This window comes from Vipera ursinii (assembly GCF_947247035.1).
Source record: "Vipera ursinii genome assembly, chromosome: 5".
Lineage (NCBI taxonomy): Eukaryota > Metazoa > Chordata > Lepidosauria > Squamata > Viperidae > Vipera > Vipera ursinii.
The window spans coordinates 29,653,015-29,675,191 of record NC_139518.1 but is presented as its reverse complement, the minus strand read 5'-3'; the positions used below and the strand labels follow the sequence as shown (position 1 = coordinate 29,675,191).

Sequence of the window (22,177 nt, the reverse complement as noted above, 5' to 3'; positions counted from 1 at the left end):
CCCACCCCCCCACACACATGATGTATATATTCATATGTACCAAAACTACACTTTGATCAGTCACTAAACAGTAAAGGGCCATGACTAAAATACCGGTAATTACAATGAAATTATATCTAGTTTAAGCTGCCAGTAAGTAACAAGCCAACTGAACCCCATATGCATCTGTTTCAAACCCATTCAAGCCACCCTCACACTCAGAAACATAGAAGTACAACTACATATATTCTCTTTTGTCTTTTCAGCAGAAATATCAAAAGAGAAGAATGCAGACGAGCTTGTGAGAAAAGTAAAAACAAACTTGGATGGAGATGAAGTGAGAGGAAATAGACATGGACAGGGCTGGGAAAAAAAAAGAAAGCAGCTCTGTTAAACATTAGAAAAAGGATACATATCACATTTTACATTTTACCTTGTGATTAATGTGTTTTAGAGTAGGAAAGCCACAAAAATATAACTTCTCGGTATCTAATTGAGTTATTTTATTATCGGCTATATCCACATGCCAAGCATCTATAGACACAGCTTCACACCTACATAAAAGAAAGAAAATAAATTAAACTGCAGATAAGCCACTAATCATCATTAAAGGGAGATCATGAAGACATTGATGTTATGGGTGTGTGTGCATGTGTTAACAACTTTGAACAGAAGAATGCAAAACAATAATGCTGAAGCCAAGAGCTTTCCTACGCAGATGTAGGTAGTTCTCGACTTATAACCACAATTGAGCCCAAGATTTGAGTTGATAAGAAAAGATTAATATTCTGTTTCCTTCAGAAGTTCAAAGTGGTGCATTTCTCTCTCCACTTTTAATTTACCCTTTGCATTGACAACAGAATTCTATAGGCTTACCTAGTATGACACTTTTCTATGGAAAGGAACTTTTCTGGCCACGGTGATAAATACCGTAATTCTTTATCTTTATCATATAAGTACATTAGGCATTCACTATGTCTATTTCTTTGCTTTTCTTCTGCTTTCAATAATTTGTTGCATGGTTCCATGGCTTCTAATAATAGTTTCTAAATAAAAGACAGAATTTTGTAGTCATGTAGTATTCATACATTTTTAGAATCTTATAAAACATGATAAAAATACTGGACTGAATGAGTCAGATTTGTTTATAAATTAGTGGAACAAGTTACTACAAGGTCATATGCTAATCTAAATTTATGCTAATTTGTCCTGCTGAAATACATGACTATTAAATTAAAATCACTGTGATATTAAGGAGATTCATTCTGGTACAGATTGCCTATTTCTGTATGAAATAACATTCAATTTTAAGATCAGCTGAGATAAATTGGTATTGAACAGGAAAATACCAAATAAGGAGCATATTTGGGAAAGGTATAAGAACAAGAGGATGCATTTCTATTATCTTTTAAAAGTGGTAAAATATGTGATAAATAACAATAAAAATAATAAAGCTCTCACCTCATCAATAAATGGGATTAAAACTACAGCTTCCCATTCTTGTTGCTTTCCATTTAAATCAGTTTTAAATTCTGTGGGATAATATTCAATAATGGGAGACTCTTCACTAGTCATTAAATGCTGAGAGATAGGAAAGGAAAATTCATATTAAACATATTAAACAGGACAAATATAAAAATATATATGGCAGAAATGCCAAACAAATCAAATATGGATCAATTAAGTATTAATAGCACTGAACTAATATGCCTATATACAATAATGGGAAAAAGTATGTATATCTCATTGAAACTTTTTACTTTTTCAAGGTATTTCAATATGTAGATATTTGATCATTTCAACAATATTGGTAAAGGACATACAATATAACAAACATCATGCATAATTTATATTTTGTACTCCAGTGGGTAATTTAAATAAACCTAAATTCAAATTTTATGGAAAAAGCAAGTATACCTCTACATTTATCACAACCTCAAATACTTAAAATTAGTGTAAATTAATTAGATCGGGTGCAAATGAATAGAATTTCATTAAAAAGGATCTGGGAGGAACATGTCTTATTTATTTGGTATCATTATGCTTGCATCGAAAGAGCTCTCGGAGGTCTTCAGAAGGGTTATAGATGCCTATGAATCTGGGAGGGCATTTTAAAAGATTGCCAAACAAGTGGACATTAACAATTCCACTGTCTAGAATGGTTCCACTTGTTTCATCTACAAATGAAAAGATTTCAAACAAATGTCAACTTGCCCAGGCTAGACTGTCCCAGAAAGTTCAGGCAAAAAGTAGAATGCAAGATACTGAAATAAGATGCTAAGAACCCCAGAAATTGATTCATGACCTAGAGATAGCTCTCATCACTACTCACGCCAAAGGGTATGAGTCTACCACTAGAAAGAAGCTATACAAATTAGATCTATATGGCAGGTGTGCCAGAAGGAAACCTTTGCTGTTCAAAAAGAAAATCAGGGCAAGACCAAAATCTGCTCATGAATACTTATAGGCAAAGACTGGGACTTCAGGAACAATGTGTTCTGGACAAGTATGGATGTAAATCCCACCAAGATGCTGTGATACAACTTGAAATGGGCTGTACATACAAGAAACCCTTCAAACAACATACACACTGCATGGAAGAATGGGGAAAAAAATCCTCCCAGCCAATGTTAGAGATTGGTACACTGTTATAATATTTACTTAAGGTTGTTTCTACCAAAGGGTAAAACAAGCCAAGAGTGTACTTGCTTATTCCAGATGCGAAATTTGCATTTATATTTAAATTACACAATGAAATACAAAGTATAAATGTCACATGGTATTTGTTATTTATCTTTTATCGATCAATAATATTAAAATGAAGATCAAATAACTGCATATTGAAATATTCCAAAAAAGTCAAACATTTCAAAAGTATAGTTACTTTTCACATGAATACAAATGAAGGATTTTTTTTCCTTGCACATACCAATACCTTATCAAAATATTGCAACCTACCTGATAACATTTCGGTAATAAATCCTTGCTGGCTGCAGGCAGTACTGCAAGAAGTTGTTCAAATGGCATGAATGGTTTTCCTAAATCTAAATGAATCTTAAGTTCACTGATATTGCAAATATCTGAGAGATAAGGTGCATAATGAAAAGGGTAGTACCTAGAAGGAAACAATATATTATTTCAGTTCTTCAAAGTGCTTAGATGTATGAAAAATCAGTATCTTGAACTTATTCAATCAAAAAGCTGAAGGTAGGAAATGACATCTGCAAAACATGTCATTTGAGTGACATAATTTGAGAAACGTAATTCTGAGAGTGAGATAGAAGTTGAGAAAGAACTAGAAGGGTTTTCTTGGGTCTTTTAGTGTAAAAAATCAACCTAAAGTATATAAACTGATCTATAATTTCTTTTGTAATAATTAGCTTACCAGCTCCATGACTGAACACCGTGGTAGTAATAATGCAATATCCACTGTATTGCCTGGACATAACATTTTGCCTGGTCAGCCAGAAAGTCACTAAAAAAAAGCCACAAACACATACATGATGGACAGAAGTAAGAAGCTGTGCATTTAAAAATAGCTAAGCAACTATGTCCATCAAGGGGCTGAGATATTATAGCACTTTGGCAAGTTTTTCACAGCAAAAGTTTATAATACTTTAGTCCTAACACTTACTCTGAAACAACTTCTATGCCCATCTTTGTCATATAATATGTTCGTTTGTATTGTCTAAATTCTGCTTCAAACAAGCCATCATCTTCCAGTTCATCTTCTAATGCTAAGAGACACAAAATTGAATAATACTCATTATTTAACTGTTATTAACACTGTCCATACTATTAGACATTTAAACTTACGGTATATGCCAAAAAATCTGCAGTCAGCATTAGTTTTTAAAATTGACATGTTATACATTAAATGTGTTAAAATATAAAGAGCTCTGTTAATTCAGGCTATATAATGTCCACCTGCAGCAGTATTATGTTTACCACAGTAGTTAATTAGCTAACTCAGAAAAGCACATAAGCAATGCACATTGCAGTACTACTATTGTACCAAATGTGAATTTACTGGTTCTGAATTGGAAAAATAATTTTCTTCAATCAACTGAGCTGCAAATTTCACTTTCATTTGACTGATAAAAGCATGACACATACACTATGTAAAATATCTGAAAACTCTTCAAGTATTTGATTGGAAAAATGTCAATAAAAACATCTAATATGAAATTATGGATAAAAGCACAGAAAAGAGTTTATATAATTTTAGTGTTCCTGGAGTGTACCAAATCCTAATAAGAGGCTTAATACAGTGAAACTTTTTTCCACTGGTAGCAGGTTGTTAATATAAACTATACTTATATTTATATCTACATATAAAATATCACATATAACATACATTAGAAGTTAATATAAACTACATAGCTTTGCTTGCCATGTGAGAATAATCTTCTATATTAAGTTTTGCAGAAATTCAAGAAACAAGTACAAACGTTAGTATTAAGCAATACATTCAAAATAATTGTAACCTGTCCTGCACAGACTATAGGTCAAAATATGAACAGCACTGAACAGTATTTCTGAACTTACTTTTTGAAGCTTCTACATTTTCACTGTCAGTTTTCTCTAAAGCATCCAAGCATATAGCATTTTCCTGAGCCTGTTGACATTATAATTCATACTTTTGAATTAACAAACTAGTATTAATACCACAATGCTACAGAAAGGAAACGTCAAAATAACAGCACTTTCAATACATCATTGGACATCTCACAAATTGCTTCTGATGGTTGGGTTACCTCCAGAGCCAATTTGGAGTTCTTGAAGAAAAACAGAGGAAGAAAAAATTATCTCTTCTTATAATATTGGATTTAGCCCAAAATTAAGAATGACACTTCAATAATGAAGAGAACAAAAACAATTCAAAACTCCAAATCTATTCATATATAGCATTATTTCAACAAGCACTCAGAAAGCTCAATAAGATCCAAACATTCCAACTTGGAAATGAATAATTAATCAATTAAATTTATTAGATTTATAAGTCTCTAGAGCAATTTATAATATCCCCCTCTAAAAATTTAGTAAAAATTATTAAAACAATTTAAATTCACATAAGCAGGCAGCCGAAACTAAAATAAACAATACAAAAATACAAGACCCCACTAATATGTACCAATGAAATTCCAAGACTTTGCTACATTTAAAGGGGGAAAAAAGCAACACCCAATATCATATGGGTAAACTTCAGCTTTTAATTTTCTCCTGGTAGTTACTAGGTCCCTTAAAAATATACTTAAGTGTCTTCCTCAGGAGCAAATGCTAAAGAATAGGTGAGAATGAAAACTGCTTGCTCTATTGATAGAAACCACTCTGTCACCTTGCCAAAATTGTTATCTAAATGCACAATTACAAAACAACTGGATAAGCCTGATACATAAACTTTAAAGAGTTTAGTAAATATCACTTTCTATTTAATGAGAATAAATTACAGAACCATAAAGTTGGAAGGGACCTCAAAAGTCATTTAATTCAACCCCTTGACCAATGCATGAATACTCATGCATCCTGGACAAATGGTTTTCTAGTCTTTTCCTGAAAACCTTTATAGTGATGGAGAATTCACAACTTCAGAAGGCAGGCTGTTCCGCTACACAATAGCTCTTGTAATCAGAAAATTCCTTATATCAATCTTTCTCTCCTAAGCTTCCATGCACTGTTTTTATCTTACTCAGGGATGCTATGGAAAATAAATCCATTTTGCATATCATACATCCCCCGTCTCTTCTTCTTTAAGCCAAACATAACAAGTTCAAGCCAGGCATGTCAAACTCACGACATCACATAATGTCGTGCGACGTATAGTGATTTTTCCCCCATTGCCAGCAATGGGGTGGGCACGGTTTTGGTGTGATGTATCCGGCCCATGGGCCGGCAGTTTGACATGCCTGCTTTAAGCATTCCTTACAGTTTGACATGCCTGCTTTAAGCATTCCTGAGCCTCCAAGCTCCTTACCATCAATGTCACTCTTCTCTGCACCTTTTTCAGTGCCACAGCATTCTTTTTGCATGGTTGAGACCAGAACTGGAAACAGTATTCCAGGGATGATCTCATTGGGATGGTAGTACTTCCTGTGATCTTAACACTATACCAGCTAATGCAGTCCAAAACTGCATTAACTTTTTTGGCAGCTGCAGCACATTACTGGTTCATGTTTAATCTATGACCTATCAAGATTTCCAGATGATTCTCAGAAGTACTTCTATTATACCAGATCCTTGTTTTTTATCTTTACATCTGTTTTTTCCTAAGTTCAGAATCTCAAATTTCTCATCACTGAGCAACATTTAACATTGAATGGAAATTTGCTTCATTGGTTAATTGGTGATGATGCATAATCTCTTCCTTAATCCCTAAGGATGTATTTTCAGCAAATTTGCTCAAGGCATTTCTTAGTGTCATAAGGGTCACTTGTATATATTTAGGAATACATATAGTAAACAAAGCACTAAACATTAATTTTTCATTTAAAAACAGTAAGAATGATTTCTTTCTATAGATTATTTCAAAATACTAACCTTTGGATTTTTTTGTTTTTTTGACTCTTCAGCTGCAATACCGGCTGCTTCATTTAAATATTTATTACCAACTTTGCTTTCAAACCATTTTAGATCTACAAAGATTTCACTGAAGTGTTCACGATCAAACTATTAATATAAAAGGAAGGAAGAACAACCCATCAGTCATGCCAACATACAAAAACAGAAGCTCTAGAATTCTGTAGATTCACAATATAACTACTCAATAAGTAGTTGGAAAATCAACTGAATCAATGTCAAGCAGGTTTTTATCTTTCCAAGTCAAGTATCAAAAAAGATAATATTTTGATTTGAATGCCTATTTCCCCCCCTCAATTTTCTTCTCTTCTTTAAAACCTGTTTTACAGTCAAAGTTTAAAAAAAAAAAGGACCACATATAGTTAACCAAATACATATGTAAAAAGAGCATAATAAAAAATTCATAAGGCAGTAAATGAAGCAAACAAAATAGTTATATTATTAAGTATTGAAAAGTAATCAAAAGAATTACGGTAACCTTTATGGAAATCTCAAATTACATGTCAGCTCAAAAGAGAGCATTTTCCTCTAAGCTAACAAGGCTATGCCTTAAAAGAGGCATGATTAGCACACCAAAAAGCAATGCAGGCATATTCTATTCATCCAGATGGACAGTTGCTGTTCCACAGGAGAATTATGGAATTTTCCTTAAGGTGGATGACAAACATTAAATCATACAAGTATAAGGGTTCTCCTTTGAGCTGAACATAGTTTATTGGTTAAGTAATTAACATAGAAAAAAAATCTTAGAAACAGGTCTGCTTCATACACAGTGAAGTTGGTACTTCAAACTTGCTAGATACTATTGTCAAGAGGCTAATATTTCAGTTCACTCTAATTTCTGTAAGGGCCAATTGTGATCAAATGTTTGTTCATTTATTGTGAAATTTATCTATCACCTCAATCTTCATGGGCTCTTGGTGTTTACAGATAATAAAATAATTGGTAACATAATCTCTGCTTATCAAATTAAAAAAACAAAGTGGTGGTTTGTGCTACAAAACCTAAAAGTGTTAAATGGTTAATACAAAAAAAGGCAAGGTGAAGGATTTTACATATTTGGGGTTAGTGTTCCAGAATATTGATGCTTGGCAGGCCCATATTGGTTATGTCACTTCAGAAGTACAAAAACTACAGAAGCCGTTATGAAATTCACTTGTACAAAGGATAGGTATTGCACACTAGCAGCTCTGAAACTTTGTTTCCATGGTTCAAATACTCAAATGGTGTTCAACTGGTGCCACACTATAGGCTACTATTGCTAAGGACATTGATTTGTGCTTAGATTGTAAGCCGCCCTGAGTCTTCGGAGAAGGGCGGGATATAAATGGGATTAAAATAAAAAAAATAAAAATAAAAAACTAGAGATTTAACAAACAGTTCTTGCAAATATTGTTTCAGGCACTCAGAGGCACAGCTAACGCATCCCTCCAGGTGGAAGGTTAGCCAAAAGTCAAGCTGAGGGCACCGGTTTACTCCTCCTGGCTTAAATACTATTTTCCATCAAGACTGATCCCCTGAATACTTGCTGATCACTCACCTAACACAAGATGTCATTTGGACTCCTCTTTTGGATTACACTCAAGCTAAAAGAGAGAGGGTTCTAGACGTGAAATATCAGAATGAGTTCAGCCAGATTCTAGTGCACCTCGGAAATGTATAAAGCACCATAGATAGCAATTAGGCAGATATTACAAAAGTATTCAACCAAAACTTTTTCAAGAGTTGAGTTGAGAAGTTTCTTTCTTAATGAATTCTAATGCTATTGCTTTAATTTTATGCAGTACAAAGAATACATACTTACATCTGACAATTTTATAAGGTATTTCTCAAAACGGACCAAGTTGAGGTGCCCACTTTCATTTATATAACCTAAGAAACAGAAGAATGATTTATATTTACAACTATGAGCTGTGTTTCTAGCCTGATACTGTTAAAAAAATGATCTATACATTTCTTCTGTTCAATGAATTGTGGGGGCTTCCATTTGAAGAATGGGGGTAGCACACTAATAAACACAGATGCCTTTTTTCGCTGCAGCCCTCCACTGTTATTTAGATCAGATTGGAAAAGCATGGGAAGTACGTCTAAAAGGGGAACAATATCACTTTCTCCTCCAGTGCCAGTGAAATACAAGTGAATGCAAATCAGTATTTACTAGGTAGATCAGGTAAAAAAAAAGCTCCACAAGAAGGCTTTTTTACTTTTATTGAGACTAGCTATATACCAGCAGAATCATCAAAGTTGGTGTTCTTCCTTCTTAAAGTTAAGTGAATTAGTAAAGTGCCTATTAGAGCCGCTGCCTTGGCAACATGCTTATGTTCCTTAATGCCAGCTTCCTTACAGGTCATCCTTGCCGCTGACCTTCAGGCACTTTTCTACTCTTGTTGAAAGGCCTGCAAGCCTACCAAAGCTTGTCACACCAGACCTTCTTTACCAAAACTGACTCAGAGCCAGTCCTTTATTTTAGGCCCATGCCCAGCACTAAAGTCATGTGCCACTACGCAGGGAGACTAGATCAGAGGGGAAATGGGTGTAGGGAATTAAGTGGCTTTCCTCAGTGATGTACAGACCTAGACAAGTGGCAGCTGGTCATAACTGCTCTAGGCCCCGGGCCTCTACTTTAGGCCCAAGCCAGGCACTTTTGCCAATAAATGCAGGATCAGGACCACACTGTAGCCACCATTCCAGCTCATGTGTAGTCTGTGCCAAGCCTGCCAGAGACCCCTCTATCCTGAGGCAGTTGCTTAATGACAACTTGGGAGTGCTGGGATTATAGTTGTTGAATGAAGGGGTCACGCTGGCATGTTGTTTAATGACCCCTTTGCTTGACAATCAAGATTTCAGAGTCAAATATGATAGTCAGTCAAGGGCTACCAGTATTTTCTACAGGACCCAATCTACTTAATGGAAGGGAAAATGTATTTTCCAGCATGAGTAGCAGGGCCTACTGCAAGACCACCTTGCAGTAAACATGTGAAATAGCTTACCTCCAAGTTCAGGCAATGTAGTCATGTATGTTCTATAAAGCAGCGGCAATGCATCATGGTTAATATGAAAATGAGGTAGATGAGGAATAAAATCATTTCCAACAAGAAAGCCCATTAAAATCCAGTCATCTATTATTCTTTCAATTTCATATGGAAACGAAATCTTGTCCTGATAAATGTTGACACAAATAATTAATTAATGAAAGTGTAAACCTTTAGCAACATTCAACAACCTTTAGCAAGTCCACTCATACTTACTTTAACTGGTGAAAATTCATAGTCAATATATTCTCTCATTAATGACAAGTGCAAAAGATGAAAAGTGGTTTCTTCTGGGGCGCTTGCTCTGTAAATTATTAATAGGGTTCAGTAAGCTAATTAAAATGTAACATTTCATAGATTAAAATGTGAATGTTTAACACTGAATAAATACAGCGATTTTGGTTATTTAGCAGTTTTGTTTAACTTCCTTTGCGGTCATTTAACATTTTTTGTAGCAGATTACCTTTGTGATTTTTTGCCACCAAACCGGACCTCTTCTCTTAAAAGGGAGAAGTGTGGCTCATGACTTGTCAGCCCAAGCATTATCTATTAAAAGAAGTAATTTAATAGAATCAATCATTTAAAAATGATCAATAATGAGTTATTCTAGCAGCATATTATATACCCTGATATCAAAAGATCTCATTGACATCCATGAGAATAACACTGCCCCTTTCCACAATGGATAGCATACTACAAAACAAACTGCTTGCATAATGCATACAACCTTCAAAACATAAGGCAAACCAGTAAGAATCTTATGTGTAAAAAAATCCTTGCAGTCTAAAGAGATTCTTTCACCATTACTATTGGCATTTATAATCAAGAATCTTATTTGTTTTCAAACAAATCATGTTTACATGTAAACGTACCAAGTCAGCATCTAAACCATAGAGACAGTGCCTTGTGTTTGGATCATGGTCAGGCTTTGCTTTTTCTGATCTAATAAATTCCATAATTTTATGTTCTCCTTCTCCTGGTGTCTGAATGAAAAGAAAAAACAAATTAATAAATGTTGAATTAATAACAATTAATTTAAGAAGTCTTATAAAAGTAAAAAAATAACCTCATGGCCTGATAAGTAGACAGTTATGCCTTGCCAAGATTTGTCTGTGGAAATCTTCATATTTACAAAATACTTCAGGTGTTCGTGCAACCTGGCCATGAATTCTGTCCCTAATAACAGAAATCTAAAAGTTACACATTCAATCACTAAAATCTCAAAAATATTTTTTCAAATATCATGGAAACATATATTTCTTTAAAAAAGATTTCACAATTTTTAACAGCACTAATATTTGAAATTATGTTAAACATGTACACAATTATAATACAAATTTTGAAATTAAACACAAACATCTCTATTACATTATTTTCTGATTTCAGGAAATACAGCCTGACAAACTTGGGACTACATCTCCTCCATTAGAAATCTTCTTAGTCAGAAAAAAATAAGTTTAGTCAGACATAATGTAATGTTGGAGTATAAAACATTCAGATTATTCAGAAACACACAGAATCCATATATGTGTAAAATTGGGAAATTGTTTATTAATTGGTTTTAATATAAGATGGAAGTACTTAATTGAACAGAAAAAACAGTAAACAATGAATAAGAATAAAATATAGCCTGTAATTCATGTTGTATCTTTAATACTGAATAGGGGTAGGAAAGAGTGCATTCTGTAACAGAGGGGCCATACTGCTTAGTTTGATTTCTGCGGCTCTGATATATTTGAAAATCACATAAAAATAAGAAATAAAAAATGAAGTTCAAAATAATGTAGCAAAATAACAGAACTCCCTACCTGGTGTAATGCAATTAGAATCAAATCTGGATTCAGTTGGAAGACTTTCTCCTTTTTCTAATGCTTTCTTAATTTTGTCTTCTGCTTCCCTTGCTGACCTATAATAACAGTAGTTTAGTGCTGAAATAATCTGATAGCTACATGTGTATTACAATCTCACAACAATTCTGTACAGATTATGGCAGAAATATCTTCAGATTACAGATGGTCTTTGGAGGCAGAATACCCATGCCAACACTTTCTTACATATAATGTACAGTTTCCTTAGCAAAATAAATTTAATGAAAGTTTTATATTATTTAATTTTCATTACTGTATAGCTATAAAGTTGCATGGAATAGAACAGTGGTCCCCAACCTTTCCAGCTTCGCAGCCTGGCAGTAGAAGCGGGGAAGAGGGGATGGTTTTGTGTGCATGCCCAATGCCTACGCAAATGGAGCTTCACATGCTCACACGTTTGGCCACTGCTTACTTGGACAGGGGGTTGGGGGACCCTAGAATAAACACAATCTAAGTCACAAGAGTTTTGTTAATTTTCTTTAGAACTGAATAAGCCTAAGTTGTGATAACATTTCGATAAACTTGGAAGAGACCACAAAAGCTATCTAGTCCAACTCCCTGCAATGAGTAAGAAAATAATTTAAACCACTTACAAGAGGATCTCTTTAAAAGCTACTGAAACAAAAGCACCACAACCTCTAAAGGGAGATCTTATCATTAGGAATTTCTGGTCCTAGGTTTTGTGGAAAATAGTTTGGGTTTATTTTCTTAGCTGCATTTTTTAAAGCAACTTCTATTATTATATTATTGGCAACACTGAATCTATGGACAGATAAGATCATCCAAGCAGTTGTGAATTGAGAGCAAGCCTGGAGATTACTTAGCAGCTGTCTGATGAAAACACTTAAAGAATCTTCCTGACAAAGACCAAATAGACAATCTACCCTCTTTCCTATATTAGACTAAGAAAGGCATAGCACGGTTTACAAAGGCACAACTATTTTGAAGGTTCAGAGCTGTATGCAGCCCCAGAAATCTGAAACTGTCGTTCTAATATAACATATAGCAGAATTTAACATACAATTAGGACATAATTATACACTAATTGTATTTAATAAATGAAACTGGTCTTATTCAGACGTTAACATAAATTAAACTATATCAGGTTTCCATTTTCCTAACCTGCATTTTGGAAAGTTGGCCATGAAATTCTAAAAAGGTGCATACTCTAACACAACAATAAAACATAAAAAATGACTGGATGAAAATACTTATGATTCAGTGTAGTTGCAAACTGAAATGTCACATGCCCATGTAGACATATGCAGTCATTAAGTCACGGATGTTAAACTCGCCATGTAATGTGACGTGTTGCGACGTATCACAACTTTTTTTGGATTGCAAGAGCTGGGGTGGGTGCAGCCTCCGTATGATGCAACCTGCCCGTGGGCTGGCAGTTTGACATCCCTGCATTAAGTGAATCATTGCAGGTCATAAAATATGATGTCATATGACCACAACTTGCAACTTCCTGCCAGATTCCCCACTGACTTGTCTGACTTCACTTGTCAGAAGTTGGCTGTGAAATTTGCAAATGGGGATCATGTGACAGTGCACCTCTTGTAAATGCACGTTACCAAGCAACTGCATTGTGATCACATGACTGCAATGGTAGCAACTTCGAAGACCAGTCATAAGTCTAATTTTTCAGCACTACTATAACTTTGAACATCACAGATTGAGTTCAATAGTCAGTAAGCAAGGACCACCTGTGTTCAGTCTCCCCACATGGCTTCCCTTCAGTAAAAAATGATTGGGTTGAAGCCAGCACCACTTATTCCCTCTTAGGTTTCCCTTTGGACAAATGGTCATGGAAGTCACTTTGTTACCAAGAGCAGGAAATATTATATAGTTTTTCCAGATAAAAAGAAGATAGCACCGAATGAGCAATCCTACATTCACTCCTATGAATAATCATCAGATATGAAGAAACAAGCATATTATATCCAATCTGCAGGAAGTACAAAGAAAACAGTGAAAACAAACAATAAATCAAAAGCCCATTTTACATACATACCTAAAACGTCTGCCACGTTGCTGGTTCATTTTTGCTCTTGGAGCTACTCCATCAACTGCCATAAAAAAAACTTTTCTTGGTTTAATAATGCGAAACAAAACTTCTAAATAGTGAAATATATCAGCAAAGATCTTATCTTCAGAGATTCGAAAATGAACATCATCATCATTGGGATGTGAACATTGATGAATAATGCCATTCATGTCCAAATATAAGTTGTCAAATTCTGGAATCTAGGAAACACATTACATATAGAAGTTGTTTTACAAAGACAAGTTTTAATTGTTATATTTCTTCTACAAAAATTGTACCTTGCATTATCTAATTTCATTTTATATATTTGGAAAACACATATGCTAATATTCAACATTCTCTGCTTATAAGAGGCCACATAAATTCCAAAGACACATATATCCTGTCTTCCATGAAAGTTTTCAGATTAAAAATAAAATTCATAAACTGCTAAAAATAAGGAAGTCTTTCTACCATTAACAATGATTATGTAGTGATTACAATAGCTTTGATTCTAAACTTTCATATTTTAATAGTGCCATAAACTTTTTAAAAGGGCATTACATAGGTCCATATTTATTTATTGAATTTATATGGCCGCCCACTCACTTTCAGTGACTCTAGGCATATAAAAATAGTAAAAACAATCACCCCCACTCCCCCAAGCAACAATAAGCTACTTAATGGGCTCCATCCCACTTTGGGTTTCCCACACTAGTTGGCAAACCCAGGCCTTGTGAAAGAGTGTCAAGGACACTGCAACCATCATAAATCTGAGTCAGTTGTCAAGCATCTGAATATGAATCACGTGACCATGGGAATGCTACAGCATTCATAACTGTGTAAAATAGTCACAAGTCACTTTTTTCAATGAAGTTGTAACTTTGAACAGTCACTAAGTGAACTGTTATAAATCAAGAGCTACTTGTACTTGAATGAGAATCAACAGAAAAAAGCAAAATAAGTCTGCACAATATTTCCATTTAGAATTGTACTTTTAAAAAGAATTTTTATCCAGAAATTCAACATTATTTTTATTCTGTATTGGCATAATAAAACAACTGACAAAAATGAAACAGTTATATATGTAAACTAATTATCTACTAGCGCTAGGGGTGTATAAAATCATGTTACAAACTACAATGGCTATTTTAGAAACAATATTTCTCTGAAATAAAGTGCACTATCTTTAATTTAGCATTTTATGTTGCTTTAAAACAGGACTGTAACTGAAATGCCCTGAGGAAAAGAATGTGAAGCTACAAAGCAAGTAATAACTGATAATATTGCAATTTATGACACTGCACTTAAATTCATACAGTACTCTTAAGCAAAAATCAATTAATAGTATTATGGCTTAGTACAATTAAATATACTCAGTGCAAACTGTGGGTCAATAGGAATTTGATATGATTACTTGTGTAATTTTGCTAGTTAGGACTAGAGTATTGTTTCCCTCTTTCTCAGCATAATCACTTGTATTATTATTCTTTGTTTTGAATTCTTTGTATGTCTTCCAGTTGTTGGCCAGTATAAAACAAACTGTATTGCATTTTTAAATGTAACAGACACGAGCAATGCTACATTTTCCCAACATGTCGCACATTTTCATCCATCTACTCATGTTCTTCCTCGAGTCTGTTAAAAAGATAAAGTACACCAGGATGCGATTTATATATCCGATTTAAATTTTAAAACAACACTAAATAAGAGTAGATGTAATCTCTTTAGGCTGAAAAAGAAAAAGAATTATTTCTAATGATGTGGAGAGGTTTTCCTCCTCCATCACGAAGCAGAACTGCAAATAAATTGCCAGGCTCCAGACAGCTACCAACAAACAAGCCACTCTCTTCTCCGCGGCTTCCCACGCAAAATGAAACTACAACGTCGCTCGGAGTTTCATAAAACTCTTTCCAGACTCGCGTTTTGTTTCTAAATGAGAAACCGCAGCTGACAATCTCGGTTTGTAAGGGTCGAAGGCAGTTAGGAAAGTTGCAGCTTTTCTCTCGGGCACATTCCTGTTCTCCAATTTCCCCCTCGCCTGAAAAAGAGATTAAGCGGCCTAAAATTCTTAGCCGAGCCAAAAAAACAAGAAGAAGAAGGACTCCAAAATGGTAAACTCCACCGCAGCTCTTTCCAGGTGGGGATCCGCGCAACAATTCCAGAGGCAGGCGCGGCTTTATTGCCAGACCTGTCCGTCACACTAGAGCAGGGGTCGGCAACCTTGGCTCTTTTATGACTCGCGGACTTCAACTCCCAGAATTCCCGAGCCAGCTATGCTGGCTCGGGAATTCTGGGAGTTGAAGTCCGCGAGTCATAAAAGAGCCAAGGTTGCCGACCCCTGCACTAGAGAAAGAGGGAACCTCGACTGACAAAAAAACGAGAAATGAGCCCTTTTCAGCAGGGAATATTAGTGTTGCTCTTCCTATTCCTGGAGATTCATTCCTGATCCGAATAAACAAAGTACTACCCAGCTCCAGCTTCCCTCTCCCCAGAACAGGGAAGCGCAAGCCGCAGCTGCTCACCTGATGCTCCTTCACCACCTGACTGAGGCAAGGATACCGCTCCGAGACCCACCGATAAAACTTCGGCACCCCCATAGCGGCCGGCTTCTGCCTTTCCTCTTAGCTAACTCCCGCACTCCACTCGGAGCTAAACAACCTCCTTTGCCACCTTCCCTTCTCTCGGGCAAAACGCTTCCTTCCGCCAAGGCCCCAAACCATAGAGCGGGCCTCCACAGAACGGACGACTCAGCGTCGGAAATTAAAGGCGGCTGGCGCTTCCTATCGGACGTCGTGAGAACTGCGGGCTTGGTCTCATCCTGTGTCGCCCAAAGTTTCCCGTTGTTAACGATGATGGCAGGTGATGGAAGAGAAAAAGAGGCGAAAGTGACTTTTTCGGTCCTTAGGCTGCCAGCAGACAGGAGGAGGACAGAAGACTGCTTTAAAAGTATTCCCTTGAAAAGTGCATAATGGGACTGGGAAAAGGTGGAATGAGAGGACGGCCAGCAGCAAGGGAGCGAATAGATAAAATCAAACTAAATAGGAAATGGATTTGGGATGAAACATTTAAGCGTTCTTAATATGCCAGGAAATCGGCACCTAGCTAGCAAGCGATCAATATACAGTATACTAGAGGTGAAGTTGGCAAGTAGAGGAAGGTAGAAATGGGAGGGTCTTTCTGGCCTTAGCTGGGAGAGGGATTGGTAGAAGTGAAGCAGGAGAGGTGAGGCTGGTTGCTGTACTATTGAACTGGTGGGAAAATGGCTGTTTTCACAACTATATGACTCCGGTTGGGTGTTGAGTGTCATATATAACTGGTTATTGGGTATCTGGCAGAGTGGATTATGAGGTAGCTGAAAGGGCATGGAATAGTATGGTAGGAAAGTGCCTGGGCCATTCTAGGGGAAGCAAGATTGTTAATTTGTTTCAAGTTCCAACCCCTCTTCTGAATCTTAACCCAAGTTAGGCAACCAAATTGCTGGACATGCCAGGTTTAAGTTGGTGCTTTTTAAATAGTAGGTTGGTAATAAATCCAGGCTTGTTGATGACTCAATTGTGGATGAGAGGGCATTGCTCACAAGTGCTGCTAAGAGCCGGCTAAATAATAAGCCCCTCTAAGATGAGTCCAGGAGGTTCATGTCTTGCTTTATTCCTGTCTCAAGCAACAGAGGTACGGTATTATGGAAGTTGTGTGCTAGATTAGTCCTGGCTATTGTGAACACTGGCATGTGAGGTTCAGCTAAGGGACAATATGGTGTTCCTGCTATTATATAGTCCTCACAGAGGCATGACTGCATCCCTCCCTGAGCTGCTTGATTTTACAGATATGGATTTGCTCAGACTATCGGTACTGGCCGATTTTAATCTCTTTTCACTTAGATTGGAAATAATTTGGGAGTTTATTACTGCAGTGGCACCATAGACTTATCAGCGGCTCAACCTACATTTCTGCCACACATTAGATCTGGTCCTAACTTTGGAAATGGGTTCTGGAGAACATATCCATCAGTCCTTTATCTGTACATCGAGAATGATAGTGTTAACCAAAACCACAACCATTGCAAAGAGAGCTGGCCAATTAAAATAGCTCACTGCGAGTATCTGGTGAATCAAAGATTTCCAGAGATCATTTGGAGCTCAGAGATCCCCTGAATATTTAGGAATGCTATGAGACACGAGAAAGAATTAACTTCCTTTTCCCTTTCACTGATTCCATCAGGCTATACAGTCTTATTTCAGGGGAAAGACACCAGCTAGAAAAACAGCTGTGGATTTTAATGTACCTTAAGTGCAGTAACATAATTAAAAATGAAATTCTGGAGGAAATTAGTTTAACTGGAAGTGAAGCCAATTCTTATTTTAATACAGTTGTGCAATGCTTCAGACTTACTCTCTTAAGTGCTTTGGGGCATATGGGAACACAAACATTGCATCTACAATACCTGCACATTTCTTTCTAACCCCGACTCTATAATTTCTCCTAGTGATGATATTGTTAAAAGATGAATGCATATGACTATTATAATATAGTTAGCTTCAGTGTTCACCATATCTCATCTAAAATATTGTTTCCAGCTCTGGTTACCACTTTTTAAAAATTCAAACAAATGAATCTGGGACATGGTAGTGAGAATATCAGGGACACAAAAATCTATAAATTTGATGAACAGATTGAAGGAGCTAGAGATGTTTAATTTTGAGAACTGAAGGCTTTAGTAGGGACACAGTAATCTTCACATATCTGAAAGAATGTCACAGAAGACTATTATCAATTGTGCTGAAGTAGAGAACACAGAAAATTTATTTAATTTCTGGAAGTCAGATTCCAAATGAATGCCAAAAAACTTTGCTAACAGCAACAACTATTTGATAATGGAATGAAAATGTTATGTTCTCATTCAAATAATTCTTTAATATTCTTAGCTCAAAGACCTCTATTTTATTATTAAGCTTGTGGGAATAGCATTGTGATAAACAGAATAACATGCATTTTGTAGTCAAAACATTTTTATTGGAATAAATTCTATAAACAGAATTTCCACTCTATCAGTGGAAACAGTATTTATATACAATATAAACATTGAAAGACTGATCTGCATTAGCAGAATTTACTAAAGTTTGTTTAAAAATGTTGTCTGAAAATTACAGCATTTCACATATATGGTGCCCAACCAAGATACATCTGACACAGCAAGTTTTCATCAGTTGAATCTTGAATAAGATGGTGAACATGTCCTTCAATTGACAATGGTAGGCCCTTTACCCTGTTCCTGTTTTTTATTACACCCTGCAGCCGCTGCTCTATATCTTGCACATGAGTCTTGGCCTGAAAAACAAAAAATAATCTACATAAGAAAAAGATGCCATTAGTACACTAGAAACTAAATTTTTAGTAGTAAATATTCTATCTTTCTCTTTCCAACATAAAAGATTGAGTTTTCGCTGAAGGTTTATTGAATTATATAAAACTGAGTACTATATACTAAGCCATAAATTACAATTTACAGTACATACTATATAATGTATACTTATATTAAACCAATCCAACTATCTTATGGTTTAGCACAGTGAACGAACCTTACAGCTACCTAGGAAACACTTATGGATATCACAGTCAGATTTGGAACATCTACTATTTATACATACCCAACCATCTTAAATGCTGTTGAGAGACTGTCACTTACTGACAGATATTTTTTTAATTTACATTACTCTTACATGTACGTTAATTTAAATATATTAAAAAATTTAAAATCAACAACAGACTAATTACAGTCAACACCATTGCAGACAGGACTTAAAGAGACTTTACATGCACCCCCATCGTCCCATTCAGAGGTAAAAAAGAAAATGGGGGGATTTAGGATTTTATCCCCATCCCAGCAGTCAAAAGAGCTGGTTAAACCTGTTAGTCATTTTCCTATCAGAAAATATGGATGTCTGGAGGACAGTAGCTTAGCCATAAATAACCCAAAAGTTGTTTTCACGCTACAATAATTCCTCTAATTTCAGTGTTAACTGAAAAATGATGTTTATCATAGCATGTTCAATATGTAATATAATCACAGCTGCTGCATATATTATGGTGAGAGCCTACTATATTAATAATAGGATACAATTCCATAAATTTAGTTTTTATTGATAGACATTAAAGAAAATAGGCAATTTCAAAATGAGTATGTTTCAGACTTAATTTTGAATTCTTCAGTTTTTTAAATTTTTCATTAAAACCGATAAGAATCAGTGGATTGACTGTGCTTAAAATATGCTTTGGAAGATTCTAGATTTACCAGAGACAATTTGGGGTAGTGGCTAAGGTATTGGGCTATAAACTGGGAGACACCTTAGGCATAAAACTAGCTGGGCCAATAACTGTGCCTCTGCTCTAGGAAGCAGGCAATGGAAAACCATTTCCAAAAAGCTTGGAATGCTGTTCCAGGAATCAATAATGACTTGAAGGCATGGGGGAAAAAAGATAACTGTATGTATATTTTGCTAATTAAGAAACATTAAAAGTATAATCTATAAAATTTAAATGAGACCAGCAAATATTTTAAGTATCATTTTTATTTATACCACAAGAATTAATCTGCATCACAAAATTAAATATTTCTAAATACTATTAATGAATGAAATAATTATAAAAAATTAAACTGCTAGCATTTATCAATATATGAGAGTGACCTGATGAAAAGCAAATGGGTCAAAGTTTCCAACTCTTGTAGGTATCTGTTCCTATTGTGTTTGCTTTTCTTGAATAAATTCAGTTATCATTCAAAGCAAGATTATGTTGCTTAATTTTATAGTCTCCGTTTTTATTTGTTTACTGCCCTGGTGCAAAGTTTGAATTTTTAACCCTGAGTTTTACCAGCTTACCTTTTCATTGACAATTTCTCCAGTTTCATTTACTAAGGTTTTTGTATTGCCTCTAACTGGTTTACTCCATTCCACAAGAGGATCGTGGAGAAAAGTCTTCAAAACACTAGATGTGGGAGGGAACAAAATATTTTTAGTTGCATTTGTTATAATAATTCTCATTAAATTCAGTTACTACCCAAATTTGACGGGAGTAGAATAGCATATTATAAAATACTAATCATAATAATAATCAGTCTGATTACAAACAACAGCATGACAAAGTAGCAACAATGGTGCACTGAAATATCTGCAAGAAACCCCATTTGCCTGCAAGCAAGAACTGGTAGGACCACAAAATAAACAAAGTGATAGAAAATGAAGATGCTAAAGTGTTGTGGGACTTCAGAATTCAGACAGACAAATGCCTTCCACATGACACCCCAGATATTAATTGTTGATCAGACAAAAATGTCTAAATAATGGATGTGGCAAGAGGTTGGAGGCAGCAGAAGAGAAGAGAAAGAACTAGAGAAATCACAAAATGCAAGGACCTGCAAATAGAAGTAGAATTACTATGGCAAAAGAAAGCAGAGATACTATCAATAGTACAGGTAGTCCTCAACTTACAAGAATTCATTTAGCGATCGTTAGAAATTACAACAGCACTGAAAAAGTGACTTTATGTCCATTTTTCACATTTATGACCATTCCAGCAACCCCAAGGTTATGTGATCAAAATTCAGACATTTGGCAACTGACTCATATTTATGATGATTGCAGTGTCCCGGGGTCATATTTATTTATTTTTATTTTATTTTAATTCCATTTATATCCCGCCCTTCTCCGAAGACTCAGGGCAGCTTACAAGCTTAGCAGTAGCCTTCATTCTATGTATATGCCTGCTTATTAGGGCTTTCACACACACACACCCCCAAGCGGCATTATTACAAAGTCAGCTTAATTGCCCCCAACAATCTGGGTCCTCATTTTACCTACCTCGGAAGGATGGAAGGCTGAATCAACCTTGAGCCTGGTGGGATGCGAACCTGCACTAATTGCAGGCAGCTGGTGTTACTTAAGGAGGCATTAGCCCACTGCTCCACCAAGTCAATGGGAAAACCAGATTCACTTAACAACTATGTTACTAACTTAGCAACTTCAGGGATTCACTTAACAACTGTGACAACCAAAGTTGTAAAATAGGGCAAAAATCACTTAACAAATGTCTCACTTAGCAACAGAAATTTTGGACCCAGTTGTGGTTGTAAGTTGTGATAGGTGCCTTGGACGCAATCCCAAAACAACTGGAGCAACACTTCAACACATTGCATTGACAAATTAATCAATTGCAAAAGGCAGCTTTTATTGGAATGGTTTATATTCTGTGATGACACCTTTAATACAATCAAACAACAACATCTACCTATCTCAGGTCCTTGGAAGAGACTCACTAGGTTGATAAAAATGCCAAATCCAGTGTAAATAGCTGGCTCATAATCAGGGGATGTAAAATAGGAGACAAAGAATTGGAAGACATCAAGTATCAAGATCTGAAAACTGAAGCTGAACATGGCATAAACTGGCTATGGTGGCCTCAGAGGTTATTGGCACAATGACGAACTTTCTACCTGTCAATTACAAAAGGCCATACCACTTGGAGGTGTGTGTGTGTGTGTGTGTGTATCAAGCCGTCGGGGTTGGAAAGAGGCGGCGCGCACAACGCGAATGCAGACAACGCAAGCACTCACAGAGCGCTCTGTCAAACCAAGACCAGAACTGCATAATTACACAATTACCCCCCACCGTGGAATGTAAAAAAGAGGAAGAACAACT

The 22,177-nt window shown here is 35.7% G+C and overlaps 2 protein-coding genes across 7 annotated transcripts in view; both read right to left on the bottom strand.

The window, feature by feature from the left end:
* Nucleotides 1–16,192, bottom strand: part of XRN1 (5'-3' exoribonuclease 1) — a 63,237-nt gene extending 47,045 nt beyond the window's left edge. For all 6 annotated transcript variants that reach the window (XR_014492602.1, XM_083363353.1, XM_083363349.1 and 3 more), the window contains exons 1-17: nucleotides 16,010–16,192; nucleotides 13,473–13,705; nucleotides 11,396–11,493; nucleotides 10,654–10,763; nucleotides 10,460–10,570; nucleotides 10,051–10,133; nucleotides 9,804–9,891; nucleotides 9,546–9,714; nucleotides 8,360–8,427; nucleotides 6,517–6,645; nucleotides 4,528–4,597; nucleotides 3,614–3,716; nucleotides 3,365–3,454; nucleotides 2,938–3,094; nucleotides 1,441–1,560; nucleotides 856–1,025; nucleotides 413–533 (exon numbers count right to left, since the gene is read on the bottom strand). Coding sequence is in view for 5 of the 6 variants with exons in the window: in XM_083363353.1 (XP_083219479.1) it covers nucleotides 413–533; nucleotides 856–1,025; nucleotides 1,441–1,560; nucleotides 2,938–3,094; nucleotides 3,365–3,454; nucleotides 3,614–3,716; nucleotides 4,528–4,597; nucleotides 6,517–6,645; nucleotides 8,360–8,427; nucleotides 9,546–9,714; nucleotides 9,804–9,891; nucleotides 10,051–10,133; nucleotides 10,460–10,570; nucleotides 10,654–10,763; nucleotides 11,396–11,493; nucleotides 13,473–13,705; nucleotides 16,010–16,084 (1,995 nt within the window). In the remaining variant the exon portion in view is untranslated. The remainder of the gene's footprint in view (nucleotides 1–412; nucleotides 534–855; nucleotides 1,026–1,440; nucleotides 1,561–2,937; nucleotides 3,095–3,364; nucleotides 3,455–3,613; nucleotides 3,717–4,527; nucleotides 4,598–6,516; nucleotides 6,646–8,359; nucleotides 8,428–9,545; nucleotides 9,715–9,803; nucleotides 9,892–10,050; nucleotides 10,134–10,459; nucleotides 10,571–10,653; nucleotides 10,764–11,395; nucleotides 11,494–13,472; nucleotides 13,706–16,009) is intronic.
* A 2,073-nt stretch (nucleotides 16,193–18,265) lies between these two features.
* ATR (ATR checkpoint kinase) overlaps nucleotides 18,266–22,177 on the bottom strand; it is a 58,899-nt gene continuing 54,987 nt past the window's right edge. Inside the window, exons 46-47 of the mRNA XM_083364690.1 lie at nucleotides 20,363–20,468; nucleotides 18,266–18,812 (exon numbers count right to left, since the gene is read on the bottom strand). Of these exons, the coding sequence (XP_083220816.1) occupies nucleotides 18,639–18,812; nucleotides 20,363–20,468 (280 nt within the window). The 3' untranslated portion in view covers nucleotides 18,266–18,638. The remainder of the gene's footprint in view (nucleotides 18,813–20,362; nucleotides 20,469–22,177) is intronic.